Source organism: Rhodamnia argentea, chromosome 5, assembly GCF_020921035.1.
Source record: "Rhodamnia argentea isolate NSW1041297 chromosome 5, ASM2092103v1, whole genome shotgun sequence".
Lineage (NCBI taxonomy): Eukaryota > Viridiplantae > Streptophyta > Magnoliopsida > Myrtales > Myrtaceae > Rhodamnia > Rhodamnia argentea.
Window position 1 is genome coordinate 30,206,136 of NC_063154.1, and position 18,675 is coordinate 30,224,810.

The 18,675-nt window shown below is 39.8% G+C and overlaps 2 protein-coding genes across 3 annotated transcripts in view; both read right to left on the minus strand.

Moving 5' to 3' along the window:
- Nucleotides 1-277: 277 nt before the first annotated feature.
- Nucleotides 278-4,548, minus strand: LOC125315173 (beta-ureidopropionase-like). 2 transcript variants are annotated; one of them, XM_048279411.1, is made up of 7 exons: nucleotides 4,500-4,548; nucleotides 4,297-4,454; nucleotides 3,180-3,287; nucleotides 1,764-1,952; nucleotides 1,436-1,663; nucleotides 1,127-1,351; nucleotides 278-829 (listed from the first exon to the last, which is right to left on the minus strand). In XM_048279411.1, exons 2-7 carry the CDS (start codon nucleotides 4,417-4,419, stop codon nucleotides 464-466), a joined length of 1,239 nt encoding a protein of 412 aa, XP_048135368.1. In that variant the 5' UTR covers nucleotides 4,420-4,454; nucleotides 4,500-4,548; the 3' UTR covers nucleotides 278-463. The 2 variants fall into 2 exon arrangements, with proteins under 2 accessions (XP_048135368.1, XP_048135367.1); XM_048279410.1 differs by lacking the exon at nucleotides 4,500-4,548 and having other exon boundaries at nucleotides 4,297-4,486.
- Nucleotides 4,549-11,571: 7,023 nt separating this feature from the next.
- LOC115733903 (disease resistance protein At4g27190-like) overlaps nucleotides 11,572-18,675 on the minus strand; it is a 56,381-nt gene continuing 49,277 nt past the window's right edge. The window contains 3 exon segments of the mRNA XM_048279783.1: nucleotides 11,572-11,575; nucleotides 11,696-13,406; nucleotides 13,409-14,808. Coding sequence (XP_048135740.1) covers nucleotides 11,572-11,575; nucleotides 11,696-13,406; nucleotides 13,409-14,546 — 2,853 coding nt within the window. The 5' untranslated portion in view covers nucleotides 14,547-14,808.

An 18,675-nucleotide genomic window follows, 5' to 3' on the forward strand; every position in this document is an offset into this window, starting at 1 on the left:
ACTAGGTGACAAAGCAATGTGGAGCATCATTTTTGAACCTGTGCGTAGCTTCGTAAATTTCACTCTCCAGACATGTTGCTCTTTCTATTTATCCAATAATCCAAAGAACGAAAAAGTTTGGATCGTGGTTTATGTCGACAGCATCAATGACACTTTCAGGTAGATAGTTCATGCTTAGGTAGATAGATTAATCGAACACAAGTTAATTTACATGATTGAGTTACCATCCAATTCGTGTCAATACCGGGGATCAACATTTGTGATTGCAAATATTTGAATCAAGAAGTGATACTATAGATTTGGAAAGAAGTCGTTCTTCTGAAGGTTTCTCATTTTATTTACAATCCAAATCGTCAAACAATGGAACACACATATATACAGACATAACGTGTGCCGCAGTCCAGAAAGTAAACATTATTTTGATACAGTCATCCCTAAATGTACATTATTGTGAATCAAGAACTTAAGAGGACTTCTTATGCAGCAAGGGATCAGATATGACCTGTGGTTCAAAGTCCGACTTCAAATACTGAGCGAGCATATCAGCGTAGAGCTCGTACCGAGAAGTCATTCTGAATCCCCACTTGTCTTTCAGCTGCCTGCAGAGGTTGAGATCCATGTCCGAGATCAGCAATCCATCTCTGTGACGGGATAGTGATGGCGTGCACGAAGCATCTGGAGCTGAAAAATGACTGGATCCATAGAAGTGCCCGAAATCTGCGTGCTGTGGCTTCCCGTCGCCTGATGTGAACGGATTGGGAAATGTTTCTGTTCCTATCCGATTAATTGATCCAACAAAATAACTATTGGCAATGGCAGCATTTCGGGCCTGCAAATTGATTTTACAATTAAACATGGTTAACTGAGGCGATAATCAAGTCAGTTCATTTGAATCTACAATTATTTGATAAGCTCCAACTTTGTGCAATGAGACTTTAAGTTGTTTTCTTACTATTTTCAATTCTTTTTCCTTCTTGTGAAGTAAAAAAAAAAAGGTCATGGTAACCTTTGTGCCAGTAAGCATAACACAGAAGTTCCAGAAATCTATCAAAAAAGGAACAATGACCAATATAAATTCATAGCACAAGTTCAATGAATCAAACATAGGATAGGGATTTGTAAATACCTCAATCTGCCACATTGGCTCGCTAAGTTCACCAACGGTTGCGGAAGGGTTGAACACAATCTCTGCACCATTCAAGCCAAATGCTAACCAATTCAAAGGATGGTGTCTCCCATAACAAATATTGACAGCGATCTTTCCAAAAGCAGTCTCAAACACAGGATGCCCAGTATTTCCTTCCATATAGTAGGTACTTTCATTGAAGTCTCCAACCCTGGGGATGTGGTTCTGCGAAATGCGATCATCAAACTTAAAAATATCACAAGTTCAAAGGGATACATCGAACATAGGGCCCGCAACAATTACACTGACCTTTCGATGCTTGCCTATAATATTGCCATGATTGCCTATAATAACAGCAGTATTCCAGATAGTCTCCCCATGGTTCACATCCCTCTCAATAATAGGATTAACAATGACCATGTTATACTTTTTTGCTAGATCCTGAAGAAACCTTGTTGATTCTCCATCAACAGGCTCAGCGAATTCACACCACCTCTTCTCTCTTGTACAAAAGGCAAATGGCATCATCCATGCTTCCTAAATTTAAATTATTTAGTTCATTAGTGGAACTTCAGTCTTTCAAGTCCAAAAGGAGAAACCAAAAAGCGTATAGCTCAGGCTTCATGGCATGACTAACCTGCAAGCATAATATGTTCACTCCGGAAGCACCTGCAGCATCTATCATTGGTTTTACTTTCTGATGGATAGCCCTCTTTTGATCCACAAAGGAAGCAGTTGTGGGAAGAACTATAGAGTTTTGGATAATCCCAACTCTGACAACTCGTGGTTCTCTTAATAACTCCTTGTCTGCCATAAAGCGAAATGCCTGAAAGAAAATCAGAATAAATTGATCAAAGATTCCACAAAACTGGTCAGAATATATCAAAACCAAAGGATCCTGCCAAGACAGTAATGGCTTTCAATAAAAGTAAACAACTACCGAATAGCGACTGCCACAAAGAATATGAAAGAGCACTCTCCTTAGCTTCCTTAATAGCAAGTTTAATCAACTAGAACAATTTGACTACATCAAAGTTTGCATGTTTCTCTATCCATTGACTCACAAGCTCCATAGAATCCCAACATAGTACAAGACTATAAAAGTCACACTTTCTCGTACCTTCCATCTCATGGAAAAATTCAGAACCAAGAATTTATGCTAAAACAGATTTGAGAAGAACTCATTTCCAGGACTATGCCTATGCTCTGCACGACCTCCCTAATGATAAGGTCTCGATATTGCCAAAGGAAATCTGGACCAGACATTGGCAATTCGTTGCTTTTAAACAAATATTTCCCCAGTTAGGACCATATGTATGAATCCCAGTGACATAATATTATTCGGTCCATGCTCTTTTATCTATCACAGACATGAAAGATTACTGAGTTATAAACACAAGCTACCTATGCCCCTTTGGAAAGAGAACAAGGAGCACACATTGGAAGATCTTTGCTCATGTTCCTCAGAGAACTTCCAAACATTTGTTGGCCTCAACTCCTATTTGCAGGCCTGAGCAATGCTGGAGGAACTTGCTTCAGAGGCTATTGGGGTGGCATTGGATTAAGGCAATCATAAATTGAGTATTTGTTGGGTGGAGTTAAGGAACTTTGTCTTCCATGGTTGCCAAAAGGAACATAAGGCATTGAAACCAATTGCCCTGGATACTTTCAGTTTTCAGATGATGTGACTTATATATTTCCATCTATTTTTTCTATGCTAGCTCACGGAGGAGATAAGTATGCCAAAAAGCATTTTCAGTCCTCTCAGGGTGTTCAGTCATCTCACCCATGACAAGCAAGTATTTCCTATGCACACACTCAGATTCCCCATATGCCCCAAGCAGGAATGTGCTGAGAAGACAAGTTTCATACTATCTACAAAACCGTTTTACATGAGGAATCTATTTGACTTATAGTGAGTCTTTATCAAACTCCAACGAAATGCTATTGAAGTACATGAAACAGTGCAGACTAGTGTGACCAGGACTCTTAGCAACAGCATTTAAATTGCCACATCCAATAAGCAGCACGAAAACAGAAAACACAGGATCACCTGTACGTCAAAATTACATTCAGATGAGAGAGCTTTTGCAGAATCTGCCAGAGGAACAGCTTCAAGAATTCTTCCACAATTCAATCCAATAAGTAAACGACTGACTTCCTGAAATCAATATCATCAAGATTTAACAACAAAGTAAGATTGCATCACAATGGAATGACATGCTTTGAGTTTTTGCTACTTTAGCAAGAAGAAAGGGACCGATTGCTGAGTCATTTCAATTGTCTCAACAAATATTTTCATGGGCAGTTGATCCGTGTCAATTTAAAATCCATTTGGACTTGAAATTACTTGATCAAATCCAGCTCTCTCTAATAAGACTTTTAAGCTGTCTATCCTTACATTTTGTAGTAATTTTTTTTTTTTTTGTACTTAAAATAGTGGACAGTCATGCGATTCGGGAGGCCACGTGCATGAAAAGTAAAGGAATAACACACCACAATCCCTAAGATCCACCTTTACGACAGAAGTCCAGCTCCTACTAGTAAATGATATGTCTACATATGCAGACCCGTGAGATGCAGGACAGATCAAACATCCTCCTAGATTGACTGATGGCATCAATATTCATCTAAACAGCAAAGCATATGCAACTTGTGCAATTTCCATAACTTTAATTGTAAAAAGCGAGCAGAGAGACAACATAAACCGAGCAGAACAAAATTCTACTATCCGACCACATCATTTTTGTGTATTTCATTCCAAGATTTTACTACAACAATCCTTCTCGATGCAGCCTTTGCTTTCCTGATTAGCACCAATTCCAAATCTGTAGATGCTATCATCATCAGGCTCAGAGAAAAGCACCAGTGCCAGAATATCTTCCACAAAACGAACTTCGTCGTTTTTGATTCCGCAGATTTCACGAAATCAACTTCATTTCCTTAATAAACTCAGGTGAAAATCCAATCGAAGAATAACACTCCAGAAATACACGCCAAGTCAATCGGATCAACAGCGACAAGGATTCAAATCGACCGGATACTGCTCCGCGAGCTAGTCCCGATCAAACGACACTGAGCCTCGTCTCTCACTCTCTCTATCTATATGCTAATCAGGTTACGAACTCAGGGTTAAGATGAGGATAGAGATGCAATTGAGAAACGAAGACCTGAAAGACTTGGGGGCTGAGACTGTCGCTGAGGAGGCGATCGAGGGACTCGTAACCGCAAATCGAGCCGTCGCGAGCGGCTGCGGCCTCCTCTTTGGCTTGTCCGTTCCGCGTCGTCTCCATGTTCGCGTTGCTCGCAGTTCAAGCTTGGGCACAGAAAGAGAGAGAGAGAGCTGGAGAGGCGTGCGTAGGTGGAATTTGAAGAGAGAGAGAGAGAGAGAGAGAGAGAGAGAGAGTGCGCATAGACATTGAATTTAAAGAGGAGGAATCATTTCCAACGAAAATCTTCTTCATCCCAACCTTTCGCTATGCCTCTCGTAGCACCTGCCCTTCCCTTTTATCAGCGACGGGGACAAGCTTTAAGAACATGAAGAAATTCAGAACATATATGATGCTTCTTCTGGTGTCGGACGATTTGAGAAGCAGAGAGGCAAGAGGAAAACAGATGGATGAGAATGCACATTAATTGGGCCTTACTGGATTTCATGTGGCGTTGGCTTATGTAGATAACCTTTGTATGGTTGCATTGAGATCGCCCTCCCAGTCCCGTTGCCACTTGTATCTGAACAGTGACGCATAACGTAGTCTTGGTGTGCTTAGCTTACCCTTAGAAAAGATCTTCATTTTGGGGCACTCTTCCACTTTAATATCACACAAGGATGTAAACCTCAATATGCAACTTGTGGTGGAGGAGAAGCATTCTAGGCTTGGCATATTTATGAGTGTCAACTCTCTTAGCTTCTCAAAAAAAATCACTTTTCCTTCTCCATTTTCATCTTTTGCCACTACTTCTTTCATTCTTTCACATCCTATTATAGTCATCTCCTCAAGATGCACCAAACTTGAGATCGCTGAAGCTGTCCCTAGATGTACCAATCCAGAGGAATTCTTCACCTCCAACTTCGTCAAATTCTGGAAGGATGTCACGGTTGGAAATAGTATCGTCAAATCGGGACAATCCAAAACCTCAAGTGTTTTGATGCTCTGAAGAATTTTTGATACTAAACAGTCTTCTCTCCACACATGCTTTAACTTGTGTAGCTTGCTCAACTTAAGTTTTCTTAAATTTTCGAGCAACGGATGTTTTCCCTCGTCAACAAACCGTTCGTCATGGAATATATCTTCAAAGGAACTACAGAAGACCTCAAGGCTTTCTAGATTCTGAAATCTCTCTAGGAGGAATCTGAGAGGAAAGACGGACTTTTCATCATGAAAGCATGCCAATGTTAGTGCTTTTGACTCGCCAAAGATGTCATCGCCAAATTTCTCATCCCGTATCGTATGGATATCCTTATCGACTAATAAAAGTCTCTGTAAGTTGGGAAAGTCCTGTTAAATTGTCAATACAACAAGAGAAGTAAATTCAACAAAGGTTCAATAATGAGTCATGTGTTATAAAAAGGTAAACCTAAGTTAGATGTCACATGGAAGGTGGCCATTTTCTTACGATTCAATAGATCTCAAGAGCCCTACGTACAAGTCTCAAGCTTTTAAAGTCATGATACAAAATGCAACTGTGATCGAGTGCTCCACTACAACCATCCATATTGAATTTTTGAAGGAAATTTATTATGTAGAGGTTGGTACTGTTAAGTTGGTAGAGTGATTTTAAATTCAAAACCACCTAGCTCACCAAATTCGTCTTTATAGCAAGATGCACTCATAGTAAGGAGAATATATGGGGGGTCCCCAAACTTAAAACTGTGCTTATGATATTAGAGATATGTTATGTTGTCTACGAATTGAAAGTTAAAGGGTTTCGGATTTTCTATGGTATCATCATGTGACATGGATATGTAGTGGACGTGAGATATAATGCGTGGTTAAAGAAAAAAAATTAGAATATAGTGAATTAAATTTCAAATGCTTTTTCCATTGTTAAATTCATGCTTTTAAGAATTTGTAGAAAATTCACTAGTGGGACGCATCAAGAATGGAGAGGACCGCATGTCTAATTATTGGCTTCCGTAAGAAGCACGGAGCACCATAATACACAAATTTCAGTTGGATTAGATGAGGAATATCGCATGGTGCCAACAACAATATGTAATTATTTTTGTAATTTTAGGGAATGGAATTTCTTATGGGTTTCCACAGACAAAATGTACACTCACAACATTAAAAAAGGCGTGTCTTATGTTGTGGATAAACCGATACGTAATGACGTGACTATGCAGTGGACATGAAATTGTCGGTCCATATTTTGCTTAAATTGTCCATGTGGGAGAGAAAAATCCACAAAAGTCGAGGAAATTGCACCTGCCATATTATGAAAAAATGGCACAATGAATGTCATTACATTAAGTTAGGAACACAAAGAAGGAATTTCTAAACTTCTCCAACTCTCACAAATCATGAAAATGAAACAGCTTATTAGTGACACAAACGGTGAGGGGCAAAATAATGCTTCATATTCAGTTGATTGATGATTAAAGGCCGAGTATACCGTTAATAATCAACCCCAAATCCCCGAACAATGGAAAAAGACAAATTCAAAGATATCAACCTCAATCAGATGATCCCCATGAGAAGCGAGGATGGACAAATGTTTTTTATTTTTATTTTTGTTTACGATGAAATTAACGCAATCCGGACTTGTCACTACCAAAAAAACAGACTGACTATTTCCACACTTCCCTAAAATCGTTAATAATCAAAATTGAGTATTACGATGACTTTTTGAAATACTTCAGCAATGTGGGGGATAACTACCTATTATTTCAGGGCAACTCATGTATGATAAATAAACGACATTCGAGTAAATACATAATTAGTAATAACTCCTATGATTCACAATCGAATAAATGTGTAGATACTCGTTATGATGAAACGTTCGACTCCCAGATGATAATAAAAAAAAAAATTCTGGGGCAAAAACATTAAAATGAGGAAAAAGACAAGCATTTCCTCCATCGGAAAAGAAAACAATAATCGAAACTTGTATACAATCCGCAACAAAGGCCAAAATGAAGGGGGGAAAAGAGTGGCCTGTTCAGTTGGCATGTATTGATTGTCTTTTCAAGAAGTGATGTAAATTAAAATTGGTAAGGATGTTAGCTTGTATTCACTGAATTCTGTCAGAGTAAAATTGAAAATTGACTTTTAATCTTCACTAAATGGAGTGTGTGGACACGTGTATATTCCTTGCTATTTAACTTCGACGTAAACATCTCCTAAACTCTATCGAATCAATAAAATGATAATTGAATTTTAAAAGGGTATTTTGTTTTAATTTATAATCAGTAGAACATTGATTATCAAGTAAACGCCTTTTCCTCTAAATTTTGGAGTTCCGGTTTGCCGATAACAAAAGTAACAATTGTAAAAGGATATGGAGATGTACAAACTATTGTTATACATGTTGAGGATTATAAAATTTTAACCTTTGTCGTAAATATTAAAGGATTCCGTACCCAAATCCGTACAAAGTAGGGGAGTTCTACTGGTTATTAGAAATTTACTTATAACTAGACGATTTTGAAAACGTACATATCTATCGATGTCTGAATTGTTTTGCGCTAGAAATCCACGGATGTTATCTTGGATTACGGTGGGAAGGTAAACATTTTGGTCATCTTTGTTTTGGTAGGAAACATGAGTCCGATTAGATATGATCAAAGCACCGATGATGATTGAAACTACGATTATTTAATGTAGCATTTATGTTCGGACATGGCACGTACTGTGCATTGTCCAATTCTATGTGAATATATTGCAAATGAAATGCCAAAAAATGAATTTGTTTGAAAGACCGACCTGTGGAGTGAAAAGTGAAGGGGTACCGAGCTCATTCTCCATCAAAGATTGCCAAGTCAAACTTCTCATCTTGGGGCAGTGTACAATAGTTAGCTCTTCCAGGTTAGGACATTCCAGCGTATGATTCTTCCCCAAGAGAAAACTAGTCAAAATGGGCAAGCATTCCAACTCCATCTTCGAGAGATTTGGGAATGTAATCTTCTCCACGACTCTTCCCTGCCCTTCCTCGTCTGCGATCACTCCTTCCATCTGACCGCACTCTTTTATTTCCATCCTTCGAAGATTGGCAAGGCACCGAGTCATCGATGGAGTAAAAGCATGTCTCAAGTTGCTGCACTTATAAATGGTCAGATGAGTTAGAAAATTGTAGGGCTGTGCTCCTTGAAGATCTTCGTTCCATATTCGCCTCAACTTTGGTAGGTTGACCAAGTCCAAAGTGTGAAAGGAAGGCAGCACCCGAGCGCGGTCCACATCCTCCAAGCCTTTAAGATCGAAAATTTCTTCTAGTAACTCGCAATCGCGCACTTGCATTGTCCTCATATTGTCTAAAACAAGCATCAATCTGGATGAAATTGCATTAAAGAGTGATGGACATTTATCCACCACTAGTGATTTTAATTGCCAAGACGACTTGATGGGAATAAGTTCGCTATGCCATTTTAAAATCAACTCGGGGAACTCAGATAACCGCATTTTCTCTACTTCAACAATCATTTCCTGCAAGAAAATTCATCGAACAAGCGTTAAATGTCTGGTTAGCCAAAAAAAAAAAAAATACTCTGTTGGTGATCAAACAGAATCAATTGCTTAGGAATTGGTAACCGAGGCATACCATTCCTTCAAACATGCTTTGGATGGTGACGTTGAGGTTTTCCTTCCAAAACCACACTTCACGTTTAATTACTTGTACTCTGTCCAGCTTTGGCGCCTCTATTGATCCCTTAGAGAAGAATTCCATGTTGAGACATCCGGTCACAATGACATCTTCTAATAAAGGGAACATCAAAGTGTATCCACTTGAGCTAAAACGTCTCAACCCCGTCAACATATGGAACTCCAAATACTTCAGTTGTTTGAATTCCACTACATGCCCCTCTTCTCCTCCCTCATCAACGATGACCGCTGTCAACATTTTACAATTACTTATCCTCAATTTTGTGAGTTCCACCAAATTTTCAACGATTGTCATTGTGAAAATATGGGATAACCCATCACAAAATGACACATCGAGAGTCTTCAGGTGTCGAAAATATACTTCCTTGTCCCCTATCATGTCAATGTTACCAATTGCAAAGATAGTCAATGTCTCCAGGTTAGGAAACGCAACCTGTGGAGTTCATACATGGTATTGGTGATTCAACAATATTAGGAATTCTCGAAGTTCGAAGATGTAAATATGGACGAGTGGTTAAGAGGTGAGGGAGGATTATCAAGTTGCACAAAAGGAAAATAAAACTAATAACATAAAAAAGGAGTAAAAAATTCCATCCAAAGAATTTCTCCTTCAGAAATGGGTTACCAAGTGGAGCATTACTTATCTGTCTACATAACAAAGCAGACCCAACAATACTTTCAACCTCAAACTTTGGCCCAAGGAGTTCAAATAATACGCATAGCCAGTGTCTAATGAATATGCTCATATAACTATGATACAATCAAATTGGTCTGTTATAGATTGTAAATCTAAATCGAATCTTTCCGACTCTCGGTTTAGTTGATTTCCCACAAATAACCAAACCACACTATTTATCGCAATTGTAACATCACCTAGAGATGGTTACTTCAATTGCTAACATTGACGAACATCTTCAAGGAAATTGCAAAATTGAGTAAGATTGAGGAAGAATTCATTAAAAGAAACTAGAAGCACATAAATAAAAAGTTGAACAATGTATTAGTGTAAAATAAAAAATAAAAAATTAAAAGGTACAAGGAAACGCATGGAAGTAGCAGCGGTCCTCCCAACGATCATGGTCTATCGATTGTGGTCGTCCTAACCATGAAGGATAGTTGAAAATGCAAAAAGAATTATTTGGCAGATTGATTGCCGTTAATTGTGGTGGTCGTCCTATTCAGCGGTCCTCATAACTTACGCTTGTATGCTACTCATTTTATGTCAGAATATTTTAACCAAAATACGCTTTGTAAGTGATTTAGTTAGTTTTTATTTAAACTATGCTTTGTCTTTGGTGTATTTAATATTCTGACGTAACGTTAATCAGGTACCTCTCGATTGAAGAGTGCACGGGAGCATGATTTGACGCGATCCCGACTTCGAGCTTCTTGTGAACTCGTCATCGGTTTTTCATGGATGAAAAAAATTGTCACCATACGTATTGCCTATACGAATCAATCTGCAAGAAGATCTTCAGTGATGGAAAGAAAAAATCAGTCTTACACTTTTGACGAGAGAAGCACGTCAAACTTTCCAAATGTCGTAGGTGTAAATCAGTCAAATTCGGGAATGCCAGAGTTTCTGATGCTTCTATTCCCCATCCTTCTTCCTCCGTAACGATCGTCTCCATCTTCACGCAATCGCTTATGCTTAATTCTCTCAGTTGTGCGAGAGATCTAACCATGGATGGGGAAAACATATATCTGAGGTTATCCAAGCCGGTGATTTCTAATGTCCCCAATCTCGGAAAGGCAACCTGCATATTTGCTCACGGAATTGGTGATAGAGTTAGATTACGAATTTCAAGAACTTCCTGATCTAAATAGAGAGGGGGATTATTAAGCTGCACAAAGTAAAAAAAGAGAAGTAAAAAGATCTCCTCACTAATACGGTTTCTAATTTCCTTAAGTATTTGAGAATAACAGCTGGAACTTTCTCCAGTCTTTTCATGGGCAAACAACTTTGAATTAGAGAGCTTAATTTGACTGCTGAGCTACTTCTATTCCATCCGAACAATGAATTTACATGTTCTAAATTTAAATCAAGTCTTCCCTCTCTTCAATGTAGTTCATCGCGTAGACTAATCAAATCACAATTTGCAATTTCTTTTTTGGGCACAATTTCGTAAATTGACTAAAACTTCGTCTACATAAAAAGTGGAACCGTATACATTGTTCCGCATTGATTCAAAAGGGCAAGCAACATTGGAAGTCACTCGATTGATGAAAGAAAAATTAGTGCTTATTTAAATACACGGTACACAAAAAAAAGAAAAAAGAAAATAGATTAGCATAGTTGCTTTTGTTTGAAAGCTCAGTCCTCCTTCCCATTCTTCATATTGGTTTTTAAGAAAGTCATCTACATTTATAGGTTATGTGGATGATAACAAAATTTGAAAACTAAATTCGATGGAATTCATTTCAAAAGATTAGACATTACTTTAATTATGGAAGGACTTTAATGCCGATATTCCCCCATCCTATGCTTAATGAACCACTATTAACATAGATATACTTGCGGCATGTAACTTGAAAATAACTCAGAACCCATCACAAGCTAAATTTACGTGGATTTTCCTACAATTGGTTGGATTTCTACACAATTAAGAGAAATGGGAGATTGCTTTACCTAATTACAGAGAAGGCATGAACGTATGAGAGCATCATAATCTCTGGTACATCTAACTAGCAAAAGACGTAAAACTCAAGAAAATAATTAATATTCTTTTGGTAGAAAGTTACCTGTTGCCTGTTGAAAAATGCAATTTGAGTGTTTGTTGGGTCGCCTGATGTGCTACTCGAAGGAGCTGTCTCGGCGGTGAAAAAGTTCTTGATATTTGGCAACTTACGCAATTTCAACACACGCAACATAGGCAACTCACATTTGCCAAAATCATCAGCTTCTACAATCCCCTGCACTGTCCTGCAATCGACAACTTCAACCTCTTCTAGCTGTAGAAGTTCTCTCGCCACCGAAAGAGGAAATAGAACTTCCATCTTCTTGCACCCTCCAACCCGGACTACTTTCAATGCACTGAAGGACTTAGAGGAGATATGTCCATAGCATATTTTCTCCAAGTTGATGAGATTCTCGAGAATTAACGACTCCAACGTATTAAAATTTGTATGGGATGTCGATTGGAGGATGTAATGGGTGGAGGGGCAATGCTCGACCTGTAGATGCTTTAATTTTGGGAAACCTTTTCTGGATAACGCGCAAATACTTTGCTCATTTTCTGCCAACCCACGCAAAAACAAATTGTCAGTTTTGCCTAATATGCTTTGTATGCATCCTTTTCGAAGAACATCACTTTTTCTATGCAAATTGAGCACCAATGTCCTCGATCCTTTGTACTTGGGCAACCTCGGCCAGTATCCTTTTTGAATTTCATACTTGGTCAATTTCTCGAGGTTTAGATCCTCCGGCAGCACGTTCGGATCATAAAACTGCATATGCAAAGTGCGGAGCTTCTCCATGCGATTCAATTCAATCAGACAGGCATTAGTTGGTGTAGTTTGCTCCACGGCATTCCATCGATGAAAGCTATGCTCCATATACAACTCCTCTAAATTGATCAAGCTTCCAAGCACACCCGGTTCAATTATCTTAAGCAAAGCACAATAGCTTAAGTCTAACAACCTGAGCTCCACCAGTTGCCCAATTTCTTTCGGCAATCGCTGAATTATGGAGCTCATAAAGCTAAGAATTCGTAACTCTTTTAGCTTGCCCAGAATGGCTACATCGTCTAACAAACAATGATGAAGACACAAAGTGTGCAAGATCACCAGCGATTGAAAGGACGAAGGAGAATGAGCGAGATGTATCCCAGTAAGACTTAAGACCATGAGTTTCCTCATAGACTTAAATAACGAATACGGAACGTTAAGAGATTCATTGTTTGTGAACAACAAAAACATCTGCAATTCGGGGCAATCTAAGTCTTCGGGAAGCTCCATCATGTCAACGTAAGGAAAGCATATCGCCCTACAATTCTTGAGCTTGTCCTCCGACAACTCTGTTACGAACTTATCTTTATCTTTCAACACGAGAAGAGGTTGTTCTTTTGAAGCAACGGAGGCAACAAACTCACGAACTAGGTCATGTATCTTGAAACCGTCTCCGTCTCCATTCTCCAACAAAAGGGAGGATGCTTGAAGAGTGCGTATTATTGAGCTCAACCTATTTCTGGCTTCCTCTATGCTACCATATTCTGCGTATAACCCCAAACCCACGCCGTACCTCACCAAATCTTCCAGAGAGGGCTCGGACACACCATAAACAACACAGAGCCGTAGAGTTAACTTCACCTCCTCTTCTAAATCATCATAACTCAGTTGCAACATCTTATTTATCACATCATTGATTCCTTTATCTTTAGACATCTCGATTCTTTTCAAAGTGTCCTTCCATTCAGATAAACCAGCGTCTTTAAAACGTTTTGCAATTGCGAGAATTAGGAAGGCACACCTGCGCATTTGTGGAGCGCTTCATCCGCCAAGGGTTTGAACTCGTCAACGTGAACTTTGTCCCCCACAATCCTCTCGAACAATTCTTTTGCCTCTTCTTCCTGCAGCCCACCAAGGAGGAAGTCCCTGTCGCAGCACATTTCCCTTCGCAAAACATCTCGATTTCTCGATGTCAACAGCAACTTGCATCCTATGACTTTGTTCTCATGTCCGCAAGGAATGCCGATTGATCTCAAGTCCAGCCCCTTCCACAAGTTGTCCAGTAGTATGAGCACCTTCTTTTTCTCCCTCTCCTCCTTTTCCAACCTTGTGCGCAGAAGCTCCGCTCGCACGCTGACAATATCTTCGTTCTTTATGTCACTAAGGCCCAACGCATGCGCGATCTCTCCTTGAATCTTCTTGATGTCTGGATTTTCTGACACGTCGGCCTTAGCAACCAGGTCGAACAACTTTTCTTCCCTTAGTCTCCTTTCGGCATCCACCAAAAGGGTGGACTTGCCAACCCCGCCCATCCCGTAAACCCCGACCACTCGGTTGCTGCTATCAGCAAGAGCGTCCATGATGTCCCTTATGATCTGAGCTCTGGATTCGAAGACACCATCGTCCTTAATCGCAGTAGAGGCAGAAGAAGCAGAGGCCGTCACAGTGGTCGACTGCATGACTTCTTTGCCCTCTCTCCTGCCCGGAGTCGGAGCAGTGACATTCCCTGGAGCAGGAAGGCTGAAGGAGATCTCCCTGTTACTGTTGTCTTTAATGAGTTTCTGAATGTCATCGGTCTTGTGCTTGGCCTCCCGGCTGAACTGATAGCGACAAATGGGGTCAGGAAGAGCCCCGCGGCAGCAATTCTTGCTCGCCTCTTCGAATTTGCCCAACAGGTCCTTCGCCTCCTGCAAGGCCTTCGCAACAGTTGCCAGAAACTCTGGGACCCATTCGTGGACATTCCGAAGATTGTTTCTGGCCTCTTCCTCGGCATTGCGGACCCTCACATCCTCGTACTCCAGATTCCTGACTTCCTTCCGAAGACCGTCGGCGTATCTCTTGGAGCACAGCACGTATGCGAACTGATGCTTGATGGGAACAAACACGATCTTGAAGAGATCCCACGCAATTGAAACGGCAGAATCGGCAGACATTTTTCTTTGATTTTTTGTCTGCGAAACAAAGAGCGCGAAAACAGAGAGAGTGATGAAAAGGAGTAGCAAATAATAATGAAGAAGAAGAAAAAGAAGCCGAGGAGGAAGAACGGTTGTGCAGAGGAGAAGAGTGAAACAGAGCAAGAGCGATGGGAGACGAAGAAGGCCAAGAGATTTGAGTGCAGATGAGGATGAAGGAAGGGGAGCAAGAACGAAACAGAGAATTGAGTGCAAATGAGGAGAAGAGAGAAACAGAGCAAGAATGGTAGGAGACGAAGAAGGCCAAGAGATTTCAGTTCAAATGAGGATGAAGGAAGGGGAGCAAGAACGAAACAGAGAATTGAGTGACGAAGGAGGAGAATAAGACTCGATGACTAGCAGAGACAATATCTTCCTCGTAGATGGAGAGAGCTTTGCTAGAAAAGTTGATGATCAACGGTTGAGATTTAGTATTGATAGCAAAGTGAAAAAGAAAGTAACTTTTTTTTTTCTTGTTCGTCAAGCCTCTTTTACCTTTTCTTTGTTCTCCTTTTGCTTTCAGTTTCCTAAGGAATAAGTACCGTAAAATCCAAATCTTAGTATTCACTCTGTACCTTTCGTTTTCCTATTTATCATATTGAGACTTCGATTCATATCATAAATTAGAAATAGTTGGGTTTCTGTCACGACCCGAACCCCGCGAGCTCGTCGACATCCTACCCGGCCACGCTTATGTACAGTTCTCCAGGATCCAAAGGCCAACAAATTCATGCGGAAGCAAAAACAAATCCCCGTACAGAAACAATTAACATCACGATGACTTGGGACGGTAAAAACAAACTTATATACATATCCACATGTTCTATACAATTTTCCAAACCTACGGCTTCGAAGGTCATTGTACAAGCCTATGACCACTAAAACAAAAAGATTACATGGTCGAAGCCTACTATACACCCAAAATAAAACAGCAAACAAAAGTCAAGAGGCTAACTACCCTAGGCCTCGTCCTCGCTATCCGGTACTATATCATCTCTCGTCTCCAATTCATCCTCGTCAAGCTCGGGTAGTTGTTCCGCATCCGATGGCTCTACAATCTCCCCATCTTCTCCCGGTACCATGACCTCGGGCAATACCGAATCTCCCGGGCGGATCATTCATGCTTGCGGCGGAATGTCTGAAATAAACAACGAGCCCACAATGGGGTGAGATAAAATCTCAGTAAGCTAGCCCCTAATCCTAGATTAGGGCTCTAGTACCTCCGGACACATTTTCAGTGAACAATTTCCAACAATTCTTCTTTCTTACCAAAAATTCCGCAATTTAATTCCAGAAAATTCCGTTCTTTCTCCGAAAATCCCCACACCTTCTCAAATATTCTACGTTACTCCAGTTTCGGCGTTCCATGCCTCAATTTGACAATAAAATGTTCCACATGCTCCGGGGCCCGCGTTTAACGCATCAGGCTATAATATAAATATCCACATTGATCCAAAGCCCGCGTTTAACGCATCAGGCTGTCATAGAAAATTCCACGTTACTCCGAAAATATTCCACGTTACTCCGAACATTCCACGTTACTCCGAAAATATTCCACATTACTCCGAACATTCCACGTTACTCCGAAAACATCATACAAGTTCATAACATTGAGCCTCGGACCTTTATGAAACATGGCTATATATATATATATATATATATATATATATATATATATATATATATATATACAGGGTCTTAGACACAAAGGAATACGACCCATAAATCTTGGTCTCGGACACATAGAAACACGACCGGATTAAGTCTCGGACAATTAGTCGAACACAACTCACTTTGGTCTTAGACGACTTAATTGAACACGACTTTCATACCTTCTCGGTCTCGGACAATCAGACGAATACGGCTCACTTTGGCCTCAGACGACTTGATTGAATACGACCCTCATATTTTCTCGGTCTCGGACAATCGGACGAATACGGCTCACTTTGACCTCAGACGACTTGATTGAATACGACCCTCATATTTTCTGAGAATATATCGGGACCACGTGATTCGCTCACGTTAGAGAATTAATAAATCAGGACCACCCGATTAATTCACGCTAATCCATAGATTAATCCAGACCACCCGATCGATTTATGCTACTACAGAATTCAATCTACGCCATACAACCATATTTATGCTAACGTAGTAATAAATAAATAGCGTACGATTATTTTTATACTAACGTGCAATTAATACGTACCATACAATTTAATTACACAAACGTGGGAATTTATCGGGGCCGAGCAATTTAAATATTCTAACGTGCAATTAATTCACTACTATAGTACTAAACTATAATAATACCACATTTAATCAATTCCATGGCATAACAACATAATGTCACATAAAAGTAACTATAGTTAAAATATAATCTAACCATGGTTCAAAAATTAACTAGAATTAATAACTAACCTAACCATAGTTAAACAATTGCATAAAGTAACTAGAGTTAGCAAAAGTAACCATGGTCCAACTTTGACCATGCAAATATCCTCTTGAATTCACTATTCACTTCAAGAACATGATTTCTCTCTCCTCAAAACTTCATTCTCGGCCAAGGCATAAAAATAGCCAAAAACAACCAATTTTTCACCCAAATCTACTAAATCTCAAGTCTATTAGCACCCTAGGTACCTAATATAAGGTTATGGACCAACTTACTACAATTTTAGCAAGTTTTCCGGCGAGAAATCGAGAGAAATTTTGACCCCAATCCTGCGGCTCCGGCGACTCCCTTTGATCGGCTAATACCCACAAGATCCGACGGTTCCCGATAGTGCACGGTAGTAGTCGAGCTCCGGCGGTTCAAAGCGACACCCGGCGAAGCTTGGAAAAAATTTTGGTGAGAGAGAGGGAGACAACAATGGTGGTTCGGCCAAGAGAGGGAGTGAGCAAGAGAGAGAAAGTGTTCTTGAAAAAAATGAAGAAGAAAGCCAAGAAAATTGATAATAAAAGGTTGAATATTTTGGTCTAAAAGTCAAGAAGGGCAATATGGTAATTTCCCTCTACGTTGACTAGTCAATTTCAGCCATGGGGTGATTTGACCGAATTGCCCTTGAGCCAAAGTGAAAAATTGGATATTTTCCAAGGGTAAATGGGTCTTTTCCCATTTCCAGTCCAAAATTTATTTTTCCTGAACCTCTTGGGGCGAACCGCGAAGAATTCGTACACTGGATGAGGAAACGTCCAAAATTTTATTATTGAAACCCCTGAAGGTCCGACGTCAAATCCTGAAGCTCGATTCGTAATCAATCTCGATCAATTGAAATTTCAGCGTATCTCAAACTAACGGGCGGCTTTTAGGAATTACGCGTATCGACCGGTGATTAATATTAAGAATTTCTCGAGCCATGGCGACTTTGATTGTCATTCAATTGCGAGGGTCAATTACTAGTCCTAATGGACACGATCGTTAGAAAATAATTTAGGGACATTCGGAACCCATACAAGGTCAAACGGAATCACCCGTGATCCAAGCGTAGGGTATTATCCAAATCGTTCCTTAATCATTCTAGGATCGGCCTATATTGGTCCAGAATATTCCCTCGACAATTTTCATGGCCAAAGAGTCAACCCAGGATCAAGTTCTTAGGTCCACATACTTGATTTTCCTAGCTAGCCATTCCCGTTTGGTTAGTCTACTCGAGAGGGATCAACTCCGAGTGAGATTAGACTGAAATACATCAATGAGATATTTCATTCATTCACAGCTTTGAAAGTGGGTCGGAATTCAAGATGTCACAGTTTCCTAATGCCATAATTTTGTTATTGTCTGATTCTCTTCACAGTTCTAAAATGGCCGTGCTATTGATTTTTACATTGAATAGCACTATTTGTGATAAGGTTCTACTTATTGGCATATTAGACTTGGGCTAGCTTAGACCTTATATCTTAGTAATGTTTACCATTAGAGGAAAACAAATATTGACTTTTCGCATATCATTTTTCAAATTTTCACACACTCATTGATAGAGAGCCCTCATAATCATCTCTCTAAGTGAAAACAAAATACCTCGGTTCATATGGAAAAATTGATTACTTTTCTTGCCAACGATGATTGTTGGATTAGCATGTCCAATTACTCATTAAATCCAATGTTTTTATC